Source organism: Mustelus asterias, chromosome 20 (assembly GCF_964213995.1).
Source record: "Mustelus asterias chromosome 20, sMusAst1.hap1.1, whole genome shotgun sequence".
Classification (NCBI taxonomy): Eukaryota; Metazoa; Chordata; class Chondrichthyes; order Carcharhiniformes; family Triakidae; genus Mustelus; species Mustelus asterias.
Window position 1 is genome coordinate 50,760,279 of NC_135820.1, and position 20,357 is coordinate 50,780,635.

Below are 20,357 nucleotides of genomic sequence, written 5' to 3' on the forward strand. Positions count from 1 at the left end.
AATGAATGGCAGGACATTAGGAAGCTCAGAGGAACAGATGGTTCTTGGGGTATTTATTCACAGATCCTTGAAGGCGGCAGTGAAGGAAAAATAGGGAAATTAAGAAGGCATATGGGACACTTGCTTTTATCAGCCATTGTCAGAGTATAAGAGTAATGAGGTTATGCTGGAGCTGTGCAGAACATTAGTTAGGCCACAGCTGGAGTAGTGTGTGCAGTTCTGGTCACCTCATTTTAGGAAGAATGTGATTGCACGAGAGGGGATACAGAGGAGATTCACCAGGATGTTGCCTGGGATGGAGCATCTGACCTGTAAGGAGAGATTGAATAGGCATGGATTGTTTTCTTTAGAGCAGCAAAGCCCAAGAGCGGACATGATTGAGATGTGTAAAATTATAAGGGGAATGGACAGGGTGAATAGGAAGCAATTGTTCCCTTTGTTTGAGGGGTCAATCACGAGGGGGCATAGTTTTAGGGTGAGGGGTAGGAGATTCAGACGGGATTTGAAAAAAAAGAATTTCCACTCAGAGGGTGGTAAGAATCTGAAATGCATTGCCCGGGAAAGTGGCGGAGGCCAGAAACGTTACAACCTTAAAGAAGTATTTGGATGAGCACTTGGAATATCATAACAAAGAACAAAGAACAGTACAGCACAGGAAACAGGCCCTTCAGCACTCCAAGCCTGTGCTGCTCCTTGGTCCAACTAGACCATTCGTTTGTATCCCTCCATTCCCAGACTGCTCCTGTGACTATCCAGGTAAGTCTTAAACAATGTCAGCGTGTCTGCCTCCACCACCCTACTTGGCAGCGCATTCCAGGCCCCCACCACTCTCTGTGTAAAAAACGTCCCTCTGATATCTGAGTTATACCTCGCCCCTCTCACCTTGAGCCCGTGACCTCTCATGATCGTCACCTCCGACCTGGGAAAAAGCTTCCCACTGTTCACCCTATCTATACCCTTCATAATTTTGTACACCTCTATTAGGTCTCCCCTCATTCTCTGTCTTTCCAGGGAGAACAAGCCCAGTTTACCCAATCTCTCCTCATAGCTAAGACCCTCCATACCAGGCAACATCCTGGTAAACCTTCTCTGCACTCTCTCTAAAGCCTCCACATCCTTCTGGTAGTGCGGCGACTAGAACTGGACGCAGTACTCCAAATGTGGCCTAACCAGCGTTCTATACAGCTGCAACATCAGACTCCAGCTTTTATACTCTATACCCCGTCCTATAAGGCAAGCATACCATATGCCTTCTTCACCACCTTCTCCACCTGTGCTGCCACCTTCAAGGATTTGTGGACTTGCACACCTAGGTCCCTCTGTGTTTCTATACTCTTGATGGCTCTGCCATTTATTGTATAACTCCCCCCTACATTAGTTCTTCCAAAATGCATCACTTCGCATTTATCTGGATTAAATTCCATCTGCCATTTCTCCGCCCGATTTTCCAGCCTATCTATATCCTGCTGTATTGTCCGACAATGTTCATCGCTATCCGCAAGTCTAGCCATCTTCGTGTCATCCGCAAACTTGCTGATAACACCAGTTACACCTTCCAAATCATTTCTATATATCACAAATAGCAGAGGTCCCAGTACAGAGCCCTGCGGAACATCACTGGTCACAGACCTCCAGCCAGAAAAAGACCCTTCGACTGTTACCCTCTGTCTCCTGTGGCCAAGCCAGTTTTCTACCCATCTAGCCACCTCTCCTTGTATCCCATGAGCCTTAACCTTCTTAACCAACCTGCCATGAGGGACTTTGTCAAATGCCTTACTGAAATCCATATTGACGACATCCACGGCCCTTCCTTCATCAACCGTTTTTGTCACTTCCTCAAAAAACTCCACCAAATTTGTAAGGCACGACCTCCCTCTTACAAAACCATGCTGTCTGTCACTAATGAGATTGTTCTGTTCTAAATGCGCATACATCCTGTCTCTAAGAATCCTTTCCAACAACTTCCCTACCATGGACGTCAAGCTCACTGGCCTATAATTTCCTGGGTTATCCCTGATACCCTTCTTAAATAACGGTACTACATTCGCTATCCTCAAATCCTCAGGGACCTCACCTGTGTCCAATGAAGAGACAAAGATTTCCGTCAGAGGCCCAGCAATTACATCTCTTGTCTCCCTGAGCAGTCTAGGATAGATGCCATCAGGCCCTGGGGATTTGTCAGTTTTAATGTTACCTAAAAAACCTAACACTTACTCCCTTGTAATAGAGATTCTCTCTAACAGGTCAACACCTCCCTCTGAGACACTCCCAGTCAACAAGTCCCTCTCCTTTGTGAATACCGATGCAAAGTATTCATTTAGGATCTCCCCTATTCCCTTGGATTCTAAGCATAATTCCCCTCCTTTGTCCCTGAGAGGTCCGACTTTTCCCCTGACAACTCTTTTGTTCCTAACATATGAACAAAATGCCTTAGGATTCTCCTTAATGCTATCTGCCAAGAACCTTTCGTGACCTCTTTTTGCCCTTCTAACTCCCCGTTTGAGTTCTTTCCTACTCTCTCTGTATTCCTCCAGAGCTCCATCTGTTTTCAGTTGCCTGGACCTAACGTACGCCTCTCTTTTCTTTTTGATCAGATCCTCAATTTCCCTGGTTATCCACGGCTCTCGAATCCTACCTTTCCTATCCTTCCTTTTTACAGGCACATGCCTGTCCTGCAGCCCTATCAACTGTTCCTTAAAAGACTCCCACATGCCAGACGTGGACTTACCCCCGAACAGTCTCTCCCAATCAACGGCCACCAATTCCTGCCTAATCTGGCTATAGTTAGCCTTCCCCCAATTTAGCACCCTACCCTTAGGACAACACTCGTCCTTGTCCATTACTATCCTAAAGTTAACAGAGTTGTGGTCACTATAACATTCAAGGATACGGGACAAGAGCTTGAAAATGGGATTAGCATGGCTTTAGTGGCAGTTAGTAGGCTCAATGGGCCGAAGGGCCTTTTCTGCACTGTACAACTCTGTGACCCTCACACACCCGCCCCCCCCTCGCCCCCGTGAGTCAGGTGCAGCAACTTTAGCGTGAGACTGAAAGTTATTTACAAACGCCATCAAGTGAACAAATGAAGAATTACATAAGCTGGCGTGCAATGAAAAATAAATTTTGGGGAGCGCTGCTTGAAACTGTTGCAGAATGGCTCAGACATTTCTCTGGGGTTTTCAGTTCGTAAGTAACCTGCACTGTAGCTATTGGAAGCCTCTTCTGCAGCTTGTAAAGTTCAAATGTGAAATAAACTGGGGAAACTCAATTCTGCCTTGGTGTGAGGCCCCAGCACAAAACCGCTCCTAATTTGGCAATATACCAATTTGGACCCAGCGTGAAAATGGAAACTTTCACACTCACGGAATACGAACACTCCTAGGAAACTAGACTGACAGCATTTTCTTGGTATAGCATAGAAAAGTTACCAGACTGCCTCTTGCGATGAATGTAGCATCACAGTCAAATCAAATTAATCAACCCCGTGCCAATATCACTGAAGGCAATATGGTCCAAATCTATTTTTTAAAAAGAAACTGGCTTAGAGACAGCACTAACAGATCCAGGCACCTTCGGGAAGATTTTATTTTGCCTCATATGCATTATTTACCTGATGAGAGGACACAGGGAGGATGACCAACAATGGGCAGGTTATTGTCGTGTAGCAGCTAACGATTTCATCATAGAATCCTTACAGAGCAGAAGGAGATCATTCGGCCCATAGCGCCTGCACCGACAACAATCCCCACCCAGCCCCTATCCCCACAACCCCACGTATTTACCCTGCTAATCCCCCTGATCTACACATCTTGGGACACTAAGGGGCAATTTAGCATGGCCAATCAACCTAACCCACACATCTTTGAATTGTGAGAGGAAATTGGAGCACCCGGAGGAAACCCAAGCAGACACGGGGAGAATGTGAAAACTCTATGCAGTCACCCGAGGCCAGAATTGAACCGGGTCCCTGGCGCTGTGAGGCAGCAGTGCTAACCACTGTGCAGCCGTGCTGCCCCCAAACTCTTCTGCTAATTTTAGTGGTGAGCACCAATGGCAGGTGGTATTGACGCAAGTGGCCTATGTACGAAACACAAATGTCAAAGGATTCCTTGTGAACGGCCACTAAATTTCCTTCCCTGCCAGATTTATGAGTCTTCATTTCACAACAAAGATACAACACCAACAGAACAAAAACACTTATCAAATAATGTCACCAGTGACAAACCTTTAGTGTTTGTTCCTTCATGTCTCCTCATTGTCCTAGCCTCGTACTTTTATTATTTTCCCACAGTTGTTGGCCTCCCTGTTTCTCTAGAGACAACGGGTGTGCACCAATGGCGCATGCCTGGGGGGAATATATGGGGGTTTTGGGTTGCCCTGTTGTCAGAATCCCCCCATCCCCCCAGCCTTGCCAATGGAGTCCAAAGAAGTGCAAAGCATGATGTTTGGCACCAGTTTGGCTTCAGGAGCTAACGGAACATGCTCCATTACAATGCACACATTCACACACACAGACGGCAATTTACTGTAGCCAATCCACCTCACCTGCACCTCTTTGGATAGAAGGCTATTGTACTTTCATGAGGATCTTTCAGATGACTGTGTGGCAGTTGATCTTAATCAGTCCTGAGCCTCCAGGACCAAGCTGGAGAGTGCAGCATCTGAGTGTGAGCTGTCATCTGGTTCAGCTGCCTGTGTGGCACCAACAAGGCACTGGCAAAAGGTTTTATGGGGGAGTAGGTGTGCTGTCACCCTAAAGATGTGTCTCGCCCATGGGGTCCAGAAAAACTCTCCTCGGACACTGTATATGTTAACAGAGTGTAGGAGTAATGTAATGCTCTTACTTGCAACAGTGGCCCCCTAAATCAGGTTGGTAGCTATAAACTGTCCAATACAGTGTAGTGAGCTGTCATGGAAGCTACCATAGCTATCAGCAGATGCGCCACCGTGATACGTCACTGCATTGCTCAATCCGATCATATTGGATGGAGGGTGAGGTCACTGATTGTATCTGAGTCCTCTGCAGCAGAAACTATCTTCAAGAGTCCAGCCTACTGAAAAAGTCTGATGGTCACCGATCAGGAAATGCTAAGTGCAGTGGACAGCCTGCCAGCAAGCCTGCACATAATGCTGTGGAACATGGAAGAGTACGACTCCAACTTGTCTCCAGGTTCTGCGATGAAGGGGGTCGTAAAGGGAATGGAGAATGAAAGGGGTCATGGGGGGGCATGAAGGGGCTACGAAGGGGGTGGAGCATGAAGGAGTCATGGGGGGCATGAAGAGGGTGAACATGAAGGGGAACCCAGGCATACACGTTTCCATCTTCTTTTGGCAAAAAGATGCAAACGTTTGAGGTCACGTACCAACCAACTCAAGAACAGCTTCTTCCCTGCTGCTATCAGACTTTTGAATGGACTTACCTTATATTAAATTGATCTTTCTCTACATCCAAGCTATGACTGCAACGCTACATTCTGCAACCTCTCCTTTCCTTCTCTATGAACGGTATGCTTTGCCTGTATAGAGCGCAAGAAACAATACTTTTCATTGTATACTACATGTGACAATAATAAATCAAATCAAATCGAGTTGAAGAAAAGGGCATGGGGGGTTGAAAGGGGTCATGAAGTGGGGCGGGGTGGGGGCATGAAGAGGGACCCATTGGGATGGCCCCAATGCCGGCGATCTATGCTTGGGGGGGTGGTGGAGAAACATGTCTTCAATGAGGGGAGGGGGTCCCAAAGACAGTGGGGGAGTCTTCATTTTCACTTTGAGATTAGAGCACCCTTTAAAAATCATTGTGAAGTTGGGCTTGCCGGTGTGTTTAGGCCCTGTCCCTCTCAGAATTGGTGCAAAACTCGCCCCTCTCCCAAAAAATGACTAAGGGTGGGAAAATTGTGGTGATGGTTTTTTCATCCAAAATTACACTTAGTAAGTTTTTTGGGAAAGTACACCCTTGGTAAAGTGGGCTGCAATGATTGTAGAAGTATGATGGGAAGTGGGGTGGAAAGCTTTGTGATTGTTGTACATAACAAAGCTGCGATTGGTACAGTTACGATCAGAGAGTATCAGAGCAGTCTTCTGAATCTCATCAACCCTTGTGAGATCATTAACTTTGTTGCAGTATTACTGAACTGCCCTAAAGACAATGACCCTGGCATTGACAAGCTCTGCTATTGCTTTCCACTGGTTGGTTGAGTAGATGCCTAGAGAGATTTCTGTCCTCCGCAGGGGGAAGAGGGTCTCTCACCTCCTCGCGGCTTCTTCCACCAGTGCCTCCAACGCAGCATGGAATAACATCAATACCTGCTTATTTCTCCATCAGTGATTTTTCGGCAGAAGTTACATCCTGGTGCCTGCAAGTTGTTTTAACCTTCTCTCTAAAATGCGCTGTCTGCCTTTAAATGTCTTCATAGACAATCAATATTGTCTCTTTATCCAATTGACTTACAAGCAGTGTGGAAAATGCTCGCTGTGCATCAGCATCATTACAAACAGCTGGTCATAAAAATACTGTGTACCATGCACAGCTCACTTTCAATTGGATTCTAAGCCCATTAACATTTACCTTTACACACAAGGGTAGAAAATCATGCAGCCCTTCCCACTGATTGTGAATTTAGGGTTCCCCAGGGCTAATTCTAATGGTTCCTTGCTTTTTCCTCCTCTAAGTAATTATCTGGTAGCTTTGTAAATACTTTCACCAATTTAATATTGAATGACACTCATGAAAACAAATTCTACATCCTCTAACTTTCATTGTGCTTTTTCCTTTATTCAGCATTTATTAGATTATGACCTTTTGATGTTGATTTGCCTATCAATGGAAATGATCTACTTAAAATGAAAAATCATCATTTCCATTTCTTCTGTCAACCATCACCCCCCATCTTCTCAGTTCAAGAAAATATTTGTTCTAGTTCTCTTTATGAATATCCATGGCCTTTATCTGACTCCCATACACATTACCTATTAAGCACCCTCATTACTGAATGTCTGTGCCCATTACTAATAGGTATACTGGTTACATAATGCCTGTACCCATTACCTAATATGTATGCTCATTCCTAACATCCATATGCATTATCTCATGTCCATGCTCATTAAATAATGGCAGTATTTAGTAATGTCCACACCCATAATAATTACAATGTCCATTATCTCATCCCATATTCATTCCCAGTGGCCATGTTGAAATTACAATATTCATACCCATAAATAAAAGTGCATACAATTCTCTGAATATGGCCTAACCAATGCTTTGTATAATTTATTATTCTTTACTCTTGGACACTGTGCCTCAAGTTATAAAACCCAAAATGATATTAGACATTTTTACATCTTTTTCCTACCAGTACTTGCAAGAATCAAATTTCTATTCACAGTATGCATTCCCGCATACATATATATACATATACCACACACATTCATTTTTGCAATCTTGTGGAGATTTTATAGATAACCTTTGAAAACCTAATTGCACTATAACTATTTGATTGCCTTCAAAGGTTAGAGAGGTTTTTCTCAATTTCTAATATCCAGTGAGCAGGGTCTATGGGCAGATGCAAACAGGAGTATCTTCACCTCCTGCCCAGTCCTGTGGCCCCATAGACATTTAACATCCATTATTGATTATCTCGAGAAGAAACAACCACTCACATCTGGGGTGGATGCTGCACCTTCAACAGCTGTTGACCAATCGGATCTTTGCTTCCAGCAGTGCCATCAGGAACAATGGCCGCAACTGGAACGCCACTCAGTCCCCCAGCAACATTCATCGCTAGGCAAGTGAGGCTGGGGGTGTGAGGGAGGGGGGGTGGGGGAGGGAGGGGGGGTGGGGGAGGGCAATTGCCAGGACCAGGCAGCCAGGCTCAAGTGAGGGGAAGGGGGCAAGCAGCATTGGAAGCCATGGTTAAATATGTGGCCTGCTACTGAGACTAATAATAAACCATGAGGTCAGTGGTAGTCATGTAACTGGAACAGTTTATTAACATGTCTTAATCCCATCACAGTCAGCTTAAAACTGACAAGGCGAGGTCCACCCAGGGTGGAGCTCGAGTCCTAGGTCACCTGGCCCATTCTCTTAAAGGGGCATGCCCCCAACATACAGAACAGACAGGAAAAGGGGAGGAGAAAAGCTGAAGTGTTTGGAGCTTGGGGAATGAGGCCTTCTATCGCAGCAGCATCCAGTAAAGAAGGCACCCCACCCTCCTTTTCCTGCCCAAAGCCAAAAGGGTGTTAACTGCCAGGTTTTCCACCTGTTGCTGGCCTCAGCTTGGTGCCTGTGAAATAGTGGCATTAATTAGAACCATAGAAACTCAACAGTGTAGAATGAAGCAATTGGGCCCATCAAATCTGTACTGACTCTCTGAAAGAGCATCTTACCCAGGCCAACCACCCCACCCTATCCCTGGCCACTTGAGGGCAGCAATCAGCACAAGGGTGGTCAGTTTGTCCAACAGTTCAACCGCTGCTCATAACATTGTGGCAACGCAGGCAGGTAGGCATCAGGGAGGCCTCTTATGGCATTTTATGGCTCCCTCCCACTTGCAAATCCACCTCTTTGGAAGAGTAAAATTTTGCCTCATGTCTATTTGAACCTCCACTGCTTCTACTGTCAACTGTGCGTAGGGGCTAGCTCATTTTATTCCATCTGGTCTTCAGGGAGAAGTACTGATCAGAGAGAATGAGACATTGGTCCAATATGCTTATAATTTGCTTACATCAGTATTTTTTTGAAACCCATTTCAGTTACAAGTGTACATCTGGGTGCATCACTTTTTAAAAATAGTTTCAAAATATAGTTGCCGCTTTTGTAGTAATTTATACTCACCAACGTAAGTAATTATGGTTAATTTGCAGTCGGCTATTTCTCCATTTGGGTCCCAATGTTCTTAGCAGGAATATTTCAATGCTAAATCACAGGTCTGCAGAACACTCAGACCTTAATATCATTTGATCAAAGTTTCATCTCCTTTTTGGGTTTGCAGGTCAGTGCCAATTATCTTCATCTCGACTCACTATCCTAGTCTGTCATTTTCTGTATCTCTATTTAAATGTTTCCCAGAAAAGAAGAAAACATCAGCCTCTACCACATATACGCCTATAATAGTCAATCTGATATATATTCAAATAATGGTCAATCTCATATCTACTCGAGTAATGGTAAGAAATGGCACCTACACAGCCAGGTTCAAACTTGTCATTGAAATTGCAGAACAGAGAAATAATTGTGCAGCAGCTAGAGAGGTTGGGATATCAGAGAAGAACATTAGCAATTGGAGGAAGCTCTCTACACAGATTAGACAAGAGTACACATGCAAACAGTTCTTGCTTTGGCACATTCTATGATCTGACACAAAGGATGGTGTTTTATGCTCTGGTCCAGATCTTGTTTGGAGGCAGGAGGGGATTTAATTGGTTGGGATAGCGGTGGTTGGGGATACTACTACCTTGCTGATTGAATCTCTGATGGGAAGGCGTGTGAACAGCCTTCACACCTTACTGCCAATTAAGGCCCTTAAATGAACGATTAATGCACACTTCAGGACATTTTCTTCCCACCATTGCTATTAACCAGTGGCTGGGTGGGCCTGTCACCACACGGGAGCGTGATGAGCGACCTGTGTAAGATTATTTGTGGTCTCTTGGGGGGCTTTGCTCAAAGGCACTCATTGCCTAATTGAGGGAACTGGTATTGCCCACTCCACTGCGAAACTGACCCGCAAACCGCCCCCCACCCCGGCATCTCTTAACTTTGGCCTGAGTCACTCCACGACCCAGGACCTCCGGTGAGTGTTTTTCCCACAGTTGCAACCACTTCTTCAGTGACACTGCTGAATGAAAAAGCTGTCGGCTTCACTCCTGGGGTCCCAATTCCATGATAGATCCACTTCTCAACAGCCCAATTGGCTCATAATACAGAGGCTGTTCCCACAAAGAGGCAGCATCAACTCCCCTGTCCACAGAGCTCAGACTACCATCCCTTCCATAAAATTCCCCAAAATAAACCCATGCAGATATTCCATTTTCAATTTGAGTGGTAACATCGTGCGGTTTTATTAATACTGCTACAATGTGGTTACCACAAAAAATTAAAACAATTTCTAATGTGTCTAGTCTACCATCAGTGAGCAACCTGATTTTAAATAACTTAAAATGGCTTTAAAATCAATTGTTAGTTTCATGGTGCACAGAAATCAGTTTCTATACATATTTAAAAGCTTTAAAAGTTAGTCACTTCAGCTTAAATGTAAGAGTCTCCTTGAAGGACCCCAAATGGGAGCAATTAGTGGAAAGGTGCGATGATAATGAATTCAATCTGGGGACACAGCTGCTTTTGTGGGCAGAGGTAGCTTTCAGTTCATTGTCTTAAACAGGATGACCAACTACGCATATTTTAAGGGATTGTCCCTTGTTTTCACTGTTTATTCTCTGGGGGCCATCTTGGTCCTGTGGTAATTTAAACAGGACCTAGTTTTAAGGCTGATAAAATTGGATATCCTAAATTAAAGAATTGGGCATATTAAAATCAAACACAGTCAAACCTCGGGCAGGCCAATTGTACAAATACACAAACATGTCTGGGCCTGACCCATCAAAGGTCATTGTAGTCTACTGATACTTAGCAGGAGATCATTGCACCCCATTGAAATGCACCAGCCTATTGTTAGAAGCCCAGATCGGGCCAGACTTTCTGTCACCAAGAGTTCCTGCAGTTACCTCATCTGATAACAGGTTACATGTAAGCAACAGCATGGAGATGGACACCTTGGGACAGACCCTGGTGTCCTGTCAGGCAGACATCAAGAAACCCACTGGGTTTTGGAACTCCCTCCTGGGACCTCATTGGCTGGAAGCCAGAGAAGTTTCCGGAAAGGCAAGCAGGCAGGGGGATAAAGGGACACATTTCAGACACACCAGGAGTGAAGCCTCGACGAGGGAGGTGACCTTGACCATCCGGAAGACTGACCAGAGAAGGAAGGAAGGAAGGAAGAACCTGCCATCGAGGTTCACCTTCGTGATGACGGACCAGAGGGACTCAGAGAATCGAGCCTGCAGTTTAACCAAACCATCTTTACGGGTAGTATACTTGAATCTGGGGTATCCTCTTGTTTTATGTGGGTAATTTAAGGGTTAATAGTGTTATTATTAATAAACTTGTTGAACCTTTACTTGTGTTTACTCTTTGTCCATCTTGCAAATAAGGGCACCGGGGTAAAACCTTGGAGCAAGTAAACTGGTCGAAAGTATCTGAGAATTAACAGGTACAACAGTCCCTTATTTCTAGAACAACACGTGGGAGTCTTGGGTTCGAGCGTTCTGAACGGGATTGCAAGCGAGTTATCCAGCAGAGAAATGATAATGTTTGTGACCCAATAAGATATGTTGTAAGTTTTAGTTGATTTTAACTCCTCTTCCTCGCCATTATGGTCTCAAGGCCCACCTCCCCCACCAAGCCACTTCCATAATCACCAGCTAGCATCCTCCACCCGTGCGTGAAGTTTCCCTGATTTTATTTCATAAGAGTTGGTTGCCCTGATCTAAATTCTATTTGCATTGAATGTGTCAAGTGCTTGAAATGATTCAAATCTTTTGCACTAGTTTTTAAAAAATTCATTCACACGATGTGGGTGTGGCTGGCTGGGTCAACATTTATTGCCCATTCTTAATTGCCATTCAATTGAATGGCTTGCCAGGGCACTTCAGAATCAACCACATTGCTATGGATCTGGAGTCACATGTAGGCCAGACCAGGTAAAGACACCAGAATTTCCTCCCCTAAAGGACATTAGTGAACCAGATGGGTTTTTAAATGACAATTTCATGGTCATCATTAGACATTTAATTCCAAACCTTAGGATGAAGAATTCATGGAAATAGCAGTGCAACCTAATAGGAACTCTTCCCCAGAAGGTACAGAGCAGCATGGTGTCAAAAGATGTTTTGGAACACAAGGCATTTTTAAAATGTTTTAATTACTAGCAGATGTCAAAAATTCAACTTTAAAAAAAGCATATGACAGAAATCAGTCAAATAACTAAGTAGGCAATTATTTTTGTAAGTTATTGTTTATTCTTTACATCTAGCACCTTAAGATGTATTTCTTGGAAAATAATTTAGTTGCCGTAAAAAGAACTCAGTCAATGATGTCCATTTTGCGTGCTTAAATTTTGGCATAACATCTTTGTGTTTGAATTATTTTGCAGTGCCCATAGTTTGCTAACATGTTCCTGAAATCCTCATCTAGCTCATCATAAGTCTTCAAGTCATTCAGCTGATATTCAGAACTATTGAAAATGAACACCACAGGTTGATGATGGTGGGGATTACTCGCATCTGAAACATGTCGAACCAAGTCACTGAGGCAAGCAAATAAATCAGTAATGCTAGAGATTAAAATGGAAACTTTAACATGCGCAGCTTCCTTCAGACTTGGGTGATGCCAGAGCCTTTGTCAGTCAGGGAGGGTAGGCTGGGTAGAGCTGTCAACAGTTCTGAACACCTCCCGAATGCTACACTTTCCCCACACATTCCTTCATTTTCGCAATGAATATGGGGGTTTGTCCCTTTGAGTTCAACGGGCAATATTTCAACTTTTAACCTTTGAAGTGCTACAGAAATAAGTCTTTTCACATCAGTCAAAAAGCACAATTACAATTTTTAAAAAAGTTCAAGAATGCAAGGAACTGAGAAACATTCTGCAGTTCTCTCTAAATCTACTTTGGGATATTTTACACCACAAATGCACAGAAAATCATTTCATAAAGAGTACATGATAAGATACATAGAATGCAGACAACTGTTTAGTACTCAGAAGTTAATATTAAAGAGAAATAATTTAAAAAATAGAAAGGAAAGGGAATAATAGTCAAAATGTCTTTTTCAAACTGATACTGACATTTCTCCTTACTCTTAAGTGTGCTTAACGCTGCTTGATTCCACAGTCTACTGTAAACAGAACAGCGAGCTTTAAGACTAATATTCTTAAAGGTTATAGACAAATATTTATTGAAGACACAGTAAAATTTTAATAACATCTTTAAAAAAGGTTTCAGTCTTGTAACTGATGTCTATAGTAGAGCTTGATTTCATCAGTGCTAAGGTGACAGACAGTTTCAACACCATTGCAAGAAAGTTACATTTACAAAAACAAATATTCAGTTCTTGTTTGAAATATTTGTAAGAATCAATATATCATTAATACACAAGCTTAGCCAGACAAACACTTATAATGATAACAATTTACTTGCAACAATGTTCCTCAAAAAACATTTTACGTCCATAAAAATGTTAAGAGATAAATGTTTGCAATATATTGTTGGGTAAGTTCAGTAATTCCTGCTCCTACAGGGGCCAGCACACAAAGGTGCTGTGGATTGGAGGGCGACAATATTTTCTAGTCACTTGGTAGTATAGAACTTCAGTATGGCCAAAACAAAAGACATGTTATCAAAGCTTTTTGTCTTGCACTCATCAGGACAGTTTGCAAGAATACCAATAGCAAAGAAAACCACATTTTATACTGCGTGAGAAAAGTGTGCTGATTGATTGGCAAGTGGTAGAGGCATTGCCATGGAGAATGCATCAGGGAACAGTTAACTGCCAGGTTTTTGTGCAAAGTCAAACCAAACAGATTGACTGCGGTCGGTCAACTTATTGCCATGGGGAATGAACCACGGAATGGCTGTCCCCCAAGCTTTTGTTTAGTTGAGAAAAGTTGCAATGTGTGGACATGCTCCTTCTGTCCGCAAGGGACTGGCCCGAGTGTGTGATTATATGTAGCTCCGAGCACGCATAAGTGAGCCACACTGTGAGCCCGACTGATAATCTTAAATAGGTTTTCAGTGCAATTCTTAACAATCAAGATTGTTGAGTAAGTGTTTTCCAATGTTGGCATCACATCTAATGTTGGAGATTGTGTTGAGTTTTGCAAGTACGACTGGTTGGGTATGGTCAGTACTTTGCCTGTTGTGAGCAGCTAAAGGGATGTATTATTTGATTCAGTTCCATGCGATTGCCCTTATTGGCAACCTCGTAAATAGGGCCTGAGCCATTTGCTGACTGTGCAAGCTTGACACTGAAAAAGGGCACACCAAGGCCGTCCTGTGTGACTATGGCTACCCTAATCAGATCATTGCTTGCTGTAAGTTGTGCAAACTCATGAATGTGTTTAATGTTACCACTTGGTCCTGAAAACTGACCGCTCAATCTCAGAAATTTGAATAATACATGAAAATAGCAGTTTCATGCTATTACAACACTGCAGCAACACAAGTGGTTTCCTTCACTAGCAGGATGCTGCCCTCAAGCTAAAAAGATGATCTGCCTATCACTCAAATTAGTAATGTGGTTTATTAATTTCAGTGCCAATATGAATCGAATAGGAATGTAAGCCAAATGTCACAAAGACTGGTGAATCACATCAAACAGCATGTCCCTTTTGCTGTTCACAACAGGCAAAGTACAAACCATCCCAATCAACCCATGCTTGAGAAAGTCAACATAGTGTACAACATGACATTTGATCCCACGGTTGGACAGCACTTGCTAATCAATCCTATGAGACCATAATCCTATAAGAACATTGTCAGAGAATACAGCAAGATATAGATAGGCTGGAACATTGGGCAGAGTAATGGCAGATGGAATTTAATCCAGATAAATGCGAAGTGATGCATTTCAGTAGATCTAATGTAAGGGGAAGCTATACAATAAATGGCAGAACCATCAGGAGTATAGACACACAGAGGGACCTGGGTGTACAAGTCCACAGATCCTTAAAGGTGACAGCACAGGTGGAGAGGGTGGTGAAGAAGGCATATGGCATGCTTGCCTTTATCGGACGGGGCATAGAATATAAAAGTTGGCATATGATGTTGCAGCTGTATAGAACGATGGTTAGGCCACATTTGGAATACTGCGTCCAGTTCTGGTCGCCGCACTACCAGAAGGACGTGGAGGCTTTGGAGAGAGTACAGAGAAGGTTTACCAGGATGTTGCCTGGCATGGAGGGTCTTAGCTATGAGGAGAGATTGGGTAAACTGGGGTTGTTCTCCCTGGAAAGACGGAGGATGAGGGGCGACCTAATAGAGGTGTATAAAATTATGATGGGCATAGATAGAGTGAACAGTGGAAAGCTTTTTCCCAGGTTGGAGGTGACGAACACAAGGGGTCACAGGTTCAAGGTGAGGGGGGGGCAAGGTTCAACACAGGTGTCTCGAGGACGTATTTTACACAGAGGGTGGTGGGGGCCTGGAATGCACTGCCAAGCAAGGTGATTCAGGCGGACACGCTGGGATCATTTAAGACTTATCTAGATAACCACATGAACAGACTGGGAATAGAAGGATACAAAAGAATGGTCTAGTGGGCACATGAGCGGCGCAGGCTTGGAGGGCCGAAGGGCCTGTTCCTGTGCTGTATTGTTCTTTGTTCTATAAGACATAGGAGCAGAATTAGGCCCATCGAGTCTGCTCCGCCATTCAATCATGGCTGATTTTTTTTCTCATCCCCATTCTCCTGCCTTTTCCCCATAACCCCTGATCGCCTTATTAATCAAGAACCTATCTATCTCTGTCCCAAAGACACTCAATGACCTGGCATTCACAGCCTTCTGCGGCAAAGAGTTCCGCAGATTCAACACTCTTTGGCTGAAGAAATGCCTCCTCATCTGTTTTAAAGGATCATCCCTTTAGCCTCAGGTTGTGCCCTCTGGTTCTAGTTTTTCTTACTAGTGGAAACATCCTCTCCACGTCCACTCTATCCAGGCCTCGTAGTATCCTGAAAGTTTCAATAAGATCCCCCTCATCCTTCTAAACTTCAACGAGTACAGACCCAGAGTCCTCAACCGCTCCTCACACAACAAGCTCTTCATTCCAGGGATTATTCTTGTGAACCTCCTCTGGACCCCTTCCAAGGCCAGCACATCCTTCCTTAGATATGGGTCCCTGATTGTGCTAAGGAGGACGCTGGCAACCAATGTAAGATCATCAGTTGGGCTCACAGTGTGACTCACTTATGCATGCTAGAAGTTATATATATTCGCACACAGGGTCTTGTCCTTTGCAGTCAGCAGAAGCATATCCATGCATTGTGCCTTTTTCAACTAAGCAAAAGCTCGAAGGACAGCCATTCGATGGTCCATTCCTCATGGCAATGTCTTGATCAATCGGAGTCAACCGGTTTGGTTTGAATTTGAACAAAAACTTGGTAGTTAACTGTTTTTGGTGCATTCCTCATGGCAATGTATCTACCACTTAAGTCCACTTACCAAGCAATCAGCACTCTCTTTGCATGCAAAATAAATTGTTAAAGGCAAAGTACTGAAACAAAAACAGAAAATGCTGGAGAAGCTCATCAGGCCTGACATCATCTGTGGAGGGCTAATAGAGCCAACATCTCGAGTCTGGATGATCCTTCATCAGAGAGGATGAAGGGTCATCCAGACTCGAAATACTGGCTCTATTCTCTCTCCACAGATTCTGTCAGACCTGCTGAGTTTCTTCAGCATTTTCAATATAAATCATTGTTCCCTTCACTATTGCTACTCCTGTGAACTGTTCTGATGAATGCAAGCTGAAAAACTTCAAAAGCATGTAGCTATTCCAACAACACAATATTTTAGCTCTATCGTTACTCCTTTCAAAGATTCAGATCAGAGCAGGAATTATTCAATTTACTCTTCAGAATTTAAACTATTTATTTATAATGTGTTCCAGTAGTAGCTACTAGAATGACATGACTTTTTAAAATCTCAAACAACATTACAATTAGTGCATGTCTACTAACTAGGTACATGGTTAAAAAAGTAACTTCTTACAATCTAGAATGACCAACCAACTGATGAATAGTTCTGCTTGTACATGTCAGAAAATGTTCTTTAAAAAGAATCAAGTATTTTAGTTTTAAGAAGTTGTAAAACATGCCACAAACAGCTTTGTCTGTGCTTCAATGTTGAGAGTTTCTTAAAAATAACTTTTCGATTCTTCTAGTCTGCTAGAAGTTTTGACTTTCTTCATCTTTAGACCAGATGTTTGGCAGACATGTATGCCCAGTTACTAACAACCTGGAATATCACATTCAGACAGACCCAATCTCCTACTCACCCAAAATTCATCTCAGATTAACCCACATATCGCAAACACAAATGATTTTATACAAAAATAAAATACTATGCATGGTGGAAATCTGATGTAAAAGCAGAAAAATGCTGGAAATATTCAGCAAGTCTGGCAAAACTTGGAGAGAGAGGAACCAAGTTACCGTTTCAGGTCTGTGGCCTTTCATCAGAACTGAAATGTTAGAAACATAATAGGCTTTGAGCAGGCTAAAGGAGGGAGGGTGGGAAAAGGAACTTCGGGATGATGTCACTAAACGTCAAAAGGTTTATTGGTGCCAAGGCCAAAGTGTGCGGTACTGGGACAAATAAAGAAATTTTAAAAAGGTGAGACTGGAAGAAATGCGAATGTCCAGATCCTGAATAGTTATCATCCAAAAGGAAAGAAAAGAGAAACAAAGCAGCAGAAAAAAAATGGAAACAAAATGGTTGAGATTTAAAATTGTTGAACTTAAATGTTGAATTTGGAACACTGTTAAGTGCTGAATTGAAAGCTGAGTTGCTGTTCCCCAAGATTGTGTTGAGCTTCACTGGAAGACTGCAGCAATTTGAGGGGCAGAAAGGTCAGAGTTGGAGCGATGGAGAGAATTAAAATACTGCAATAGGAGGCTGGAAGATTGGGGTCAGCTTTCTGAACTCAACAAAAATGTCCCACCAAGCGGCCACTCAGCCTGTGTTCAGGCTCCCCCATGTGGAGGAGACCACATTGTGAGCAGTGAATACTCAGTGTACTCCATTGAAAACAAAAGCAAATCGCTGTTTAATCTGGAAGGGGTGTTTGGGGCCTTGGACATTGGGAAGGGAGGGGACAAAAGGGTCGGAGTACTCTTCTGAGTTTGCATGAAAAGGTGCCATTGAAAGGGGAAGGGTTTTGATGGGGGTGACCAGGGCCTCGCAGCTTGGGGGACAGCCATTCTCTGGTTCATTCCCCAAGACAATTTACAGAGGGAATTGTCTCTTAAGACTGCTGAAAGGGGAGAAGATGTCACTGGTAGTGGCATCAGGCAGGAGGTGGCTGAAGTGGCAGAGGATGATCTGATATTGTGGAGCCTGGTGGGTAGAAGGTGAGGACAATGGGAACACTATTGCGGCTCAAGGTCGGGGGGAGGGGGGTCGGGAAGGGATGACAGCAGAATTGTCTGAAATAGAATGGACACAGTCCATGGTCCCAGCAACCACTGAGGTATGAGAAGAGGTTGGGTGGTGGGGGGAATCCTCAGTTGAGGAATAAAGTAAACATATCAGATGTGCTAGAATAGAACAGATGCAAATTTGTTTATACAAAGTGAAGAAATTATTTTTAATAAATTTATATTAAAATTAAGACAATTTCAAAGATGACGGGTGGATTCTCTGGCCATTCATGCCGGTGGGATTCTCTAGCCCCGCCGCAGTGAATGGAGATTTGGCTGAGTGTCAAATCCTCCATCCTTGCTGGCATCAGGGCGTGGATGGCCGGAGAATTCCAGCCAGTTTCCAGGTCCCAATTTTATCAATGAGTTTAAAGTCACTTCAGCCGATCTTCCAGTCAAATTAATCAGAGTGAACAAATCAGCAAGAAAGAAGATTTTAAAGTGTATTAACAATTAGGTGGATCAATTGGTGAAGTTTCAATAATGGCTGCTTTCCTGACCTCCCTTCATGTAGCATTCCAGTTTGTACTGACTTAAATTCTAAACCACTCGAATCAACTTCATTGATGGACAGAAAAGTAGTGAATATTTACAAGATATAATTCTACGTATTATACAGAAGCTGGTCTTTCTCGATCATGTGTATCTCAAAGCTGTCTAGAAATAATGGTGCCAGAGGCTGGACAGACATGCAAGTCCTTGAAACAAAGCAGTATCCTCAGAATAGGGCTGGTTATCGATGAAATCATCACTCTCTATTAAATATTAATTCACTTCCCTCCCATTTCAAACAAGGCCTTATTCTATAAAGGTCTTCGCCAGTCAATTCATCCCTTCCAATTACATTCTTTTACGGTTATTTCCCTTGCATTGGTGCTCCAGTATTACAAATTTTCTTTCACCCTGCTTTTCATTTTCCAAACTAATTGCCAGTGGCTGAATCTTGCATGGGGTTATCAGCAAACTAAAACTTGCTTTGATAACGGAAATGTTCTGAAATCCAGGTGCTTCATCAAAAAAAAATGCACCTTGTTCCTCTGCTAGAATCAGTCAGTTCCTGTATTTCAAGAGCACTGCATTCCAAAATGACGTCTTGTGGACAAAGTGAGGCATTGCTTTGAGTTACAGTAGATAGTCTAATAACCAGTGGAAGAGGTTCTCCACTCTCATTTACATAAGTGATCCTTGATAGTTTACTTTTCTGTTAAAATTCCCCAACAGTGCAAAACATTCTATCTACATCAGCCTTATTCAGTCTTGAAGGCTAAAATTGAAATCCGGTCGATAATCATACAGGTTTTCACCTTGCGCGCGCGCACAAAGTTTCAAGTTGTTGCCATATGATGCTGCTGCTGAAGTCAGCCTTTTTCCAGAAGTCTAGCCTTCCCATCCTTCCCAGAGTTGTCCTCTGAAATAAAACATAAAAACAGGCTCAAAACAATAAACAAATAGATTTCAAAACACTAACTGGCCTCAACCATTCTTTTCCACATTAAATTTAGAATCGAGGCTGATGGTATCTCGAGACAAAATGTACTACATAAAGTCCGACCAAGGAAAGGGTTCTTTTTTTAATGAATGAAGGAATGATGGTTTCAGTTTGGACAGAATGATATATCACTGCTTGCCTTACCTTGAGGAACATGAATGTATTGCTTCAATTTTAGAAAGGATAAAATAAAAGTGAGGACAAGAATCCCAAGCGCGCCCCTTAATTGAAATTGTGATTTTTGGTAACCCATTTCTAATGTTCCGGTATTCCAATCGGGAGATAAGTCCATCTTGCGGCCAAAAAAAGGCTGGAATCCTCCCACTCCACCCACCACTGGAATTTTAGCGGGTGGGGTTGCGGAGAATGTGAAACGCCGTTGACGGTCGGGCGGGAATTTCCGGCTTTGAGACCAGCACAGCCAGAGAATTCCGCCCACAAAATTTCTAGAATGACTATTCTGTAAGCTAGTCTATGTCAGCTTGAAATTCTAAGGCAAATTTCGCTTTTGAACCTTACTTAAATGCTGCCGGCAAGTTTAATTGGCAAAGCCTGCTGGCGGGTGGATGCGCCTTTAAAGGTTCATCAATAGTCTGCTAGATTTTTGTTTGCTCAG

The 20,357-nt window shown here is 43.2% G+C and overlaps 1 protein-coding gene across 2 annotated transcripts in view; it reads right to left on the bottom strand.

Annotated features, from left to right (window-relative positions):
- Positions 1-11,972: 11,972 nt before the first annotated feature.
- Positions 11,973-20,357, bottom strand: part of LOC144508528 (extracellular sulfatase Sulf-2-like) — a 347,976-nt gene continuing 339,591 nt past the window's right edge. For both annotated transcript variants that reach the window (XM_078236521.1, XM_078236520.1), the window contains one exon: positions 11,973-19,660. In XM_078236521.1, coding sequence (XP_078092647.1) covers positions 19,630-19,660 — 31 coding nt within the window. In that variant the 3' untranslated portion in view covers positions 11,973-19,629. The remainder of the gene's footprint in view (positions 19,661-20,357) is intronic.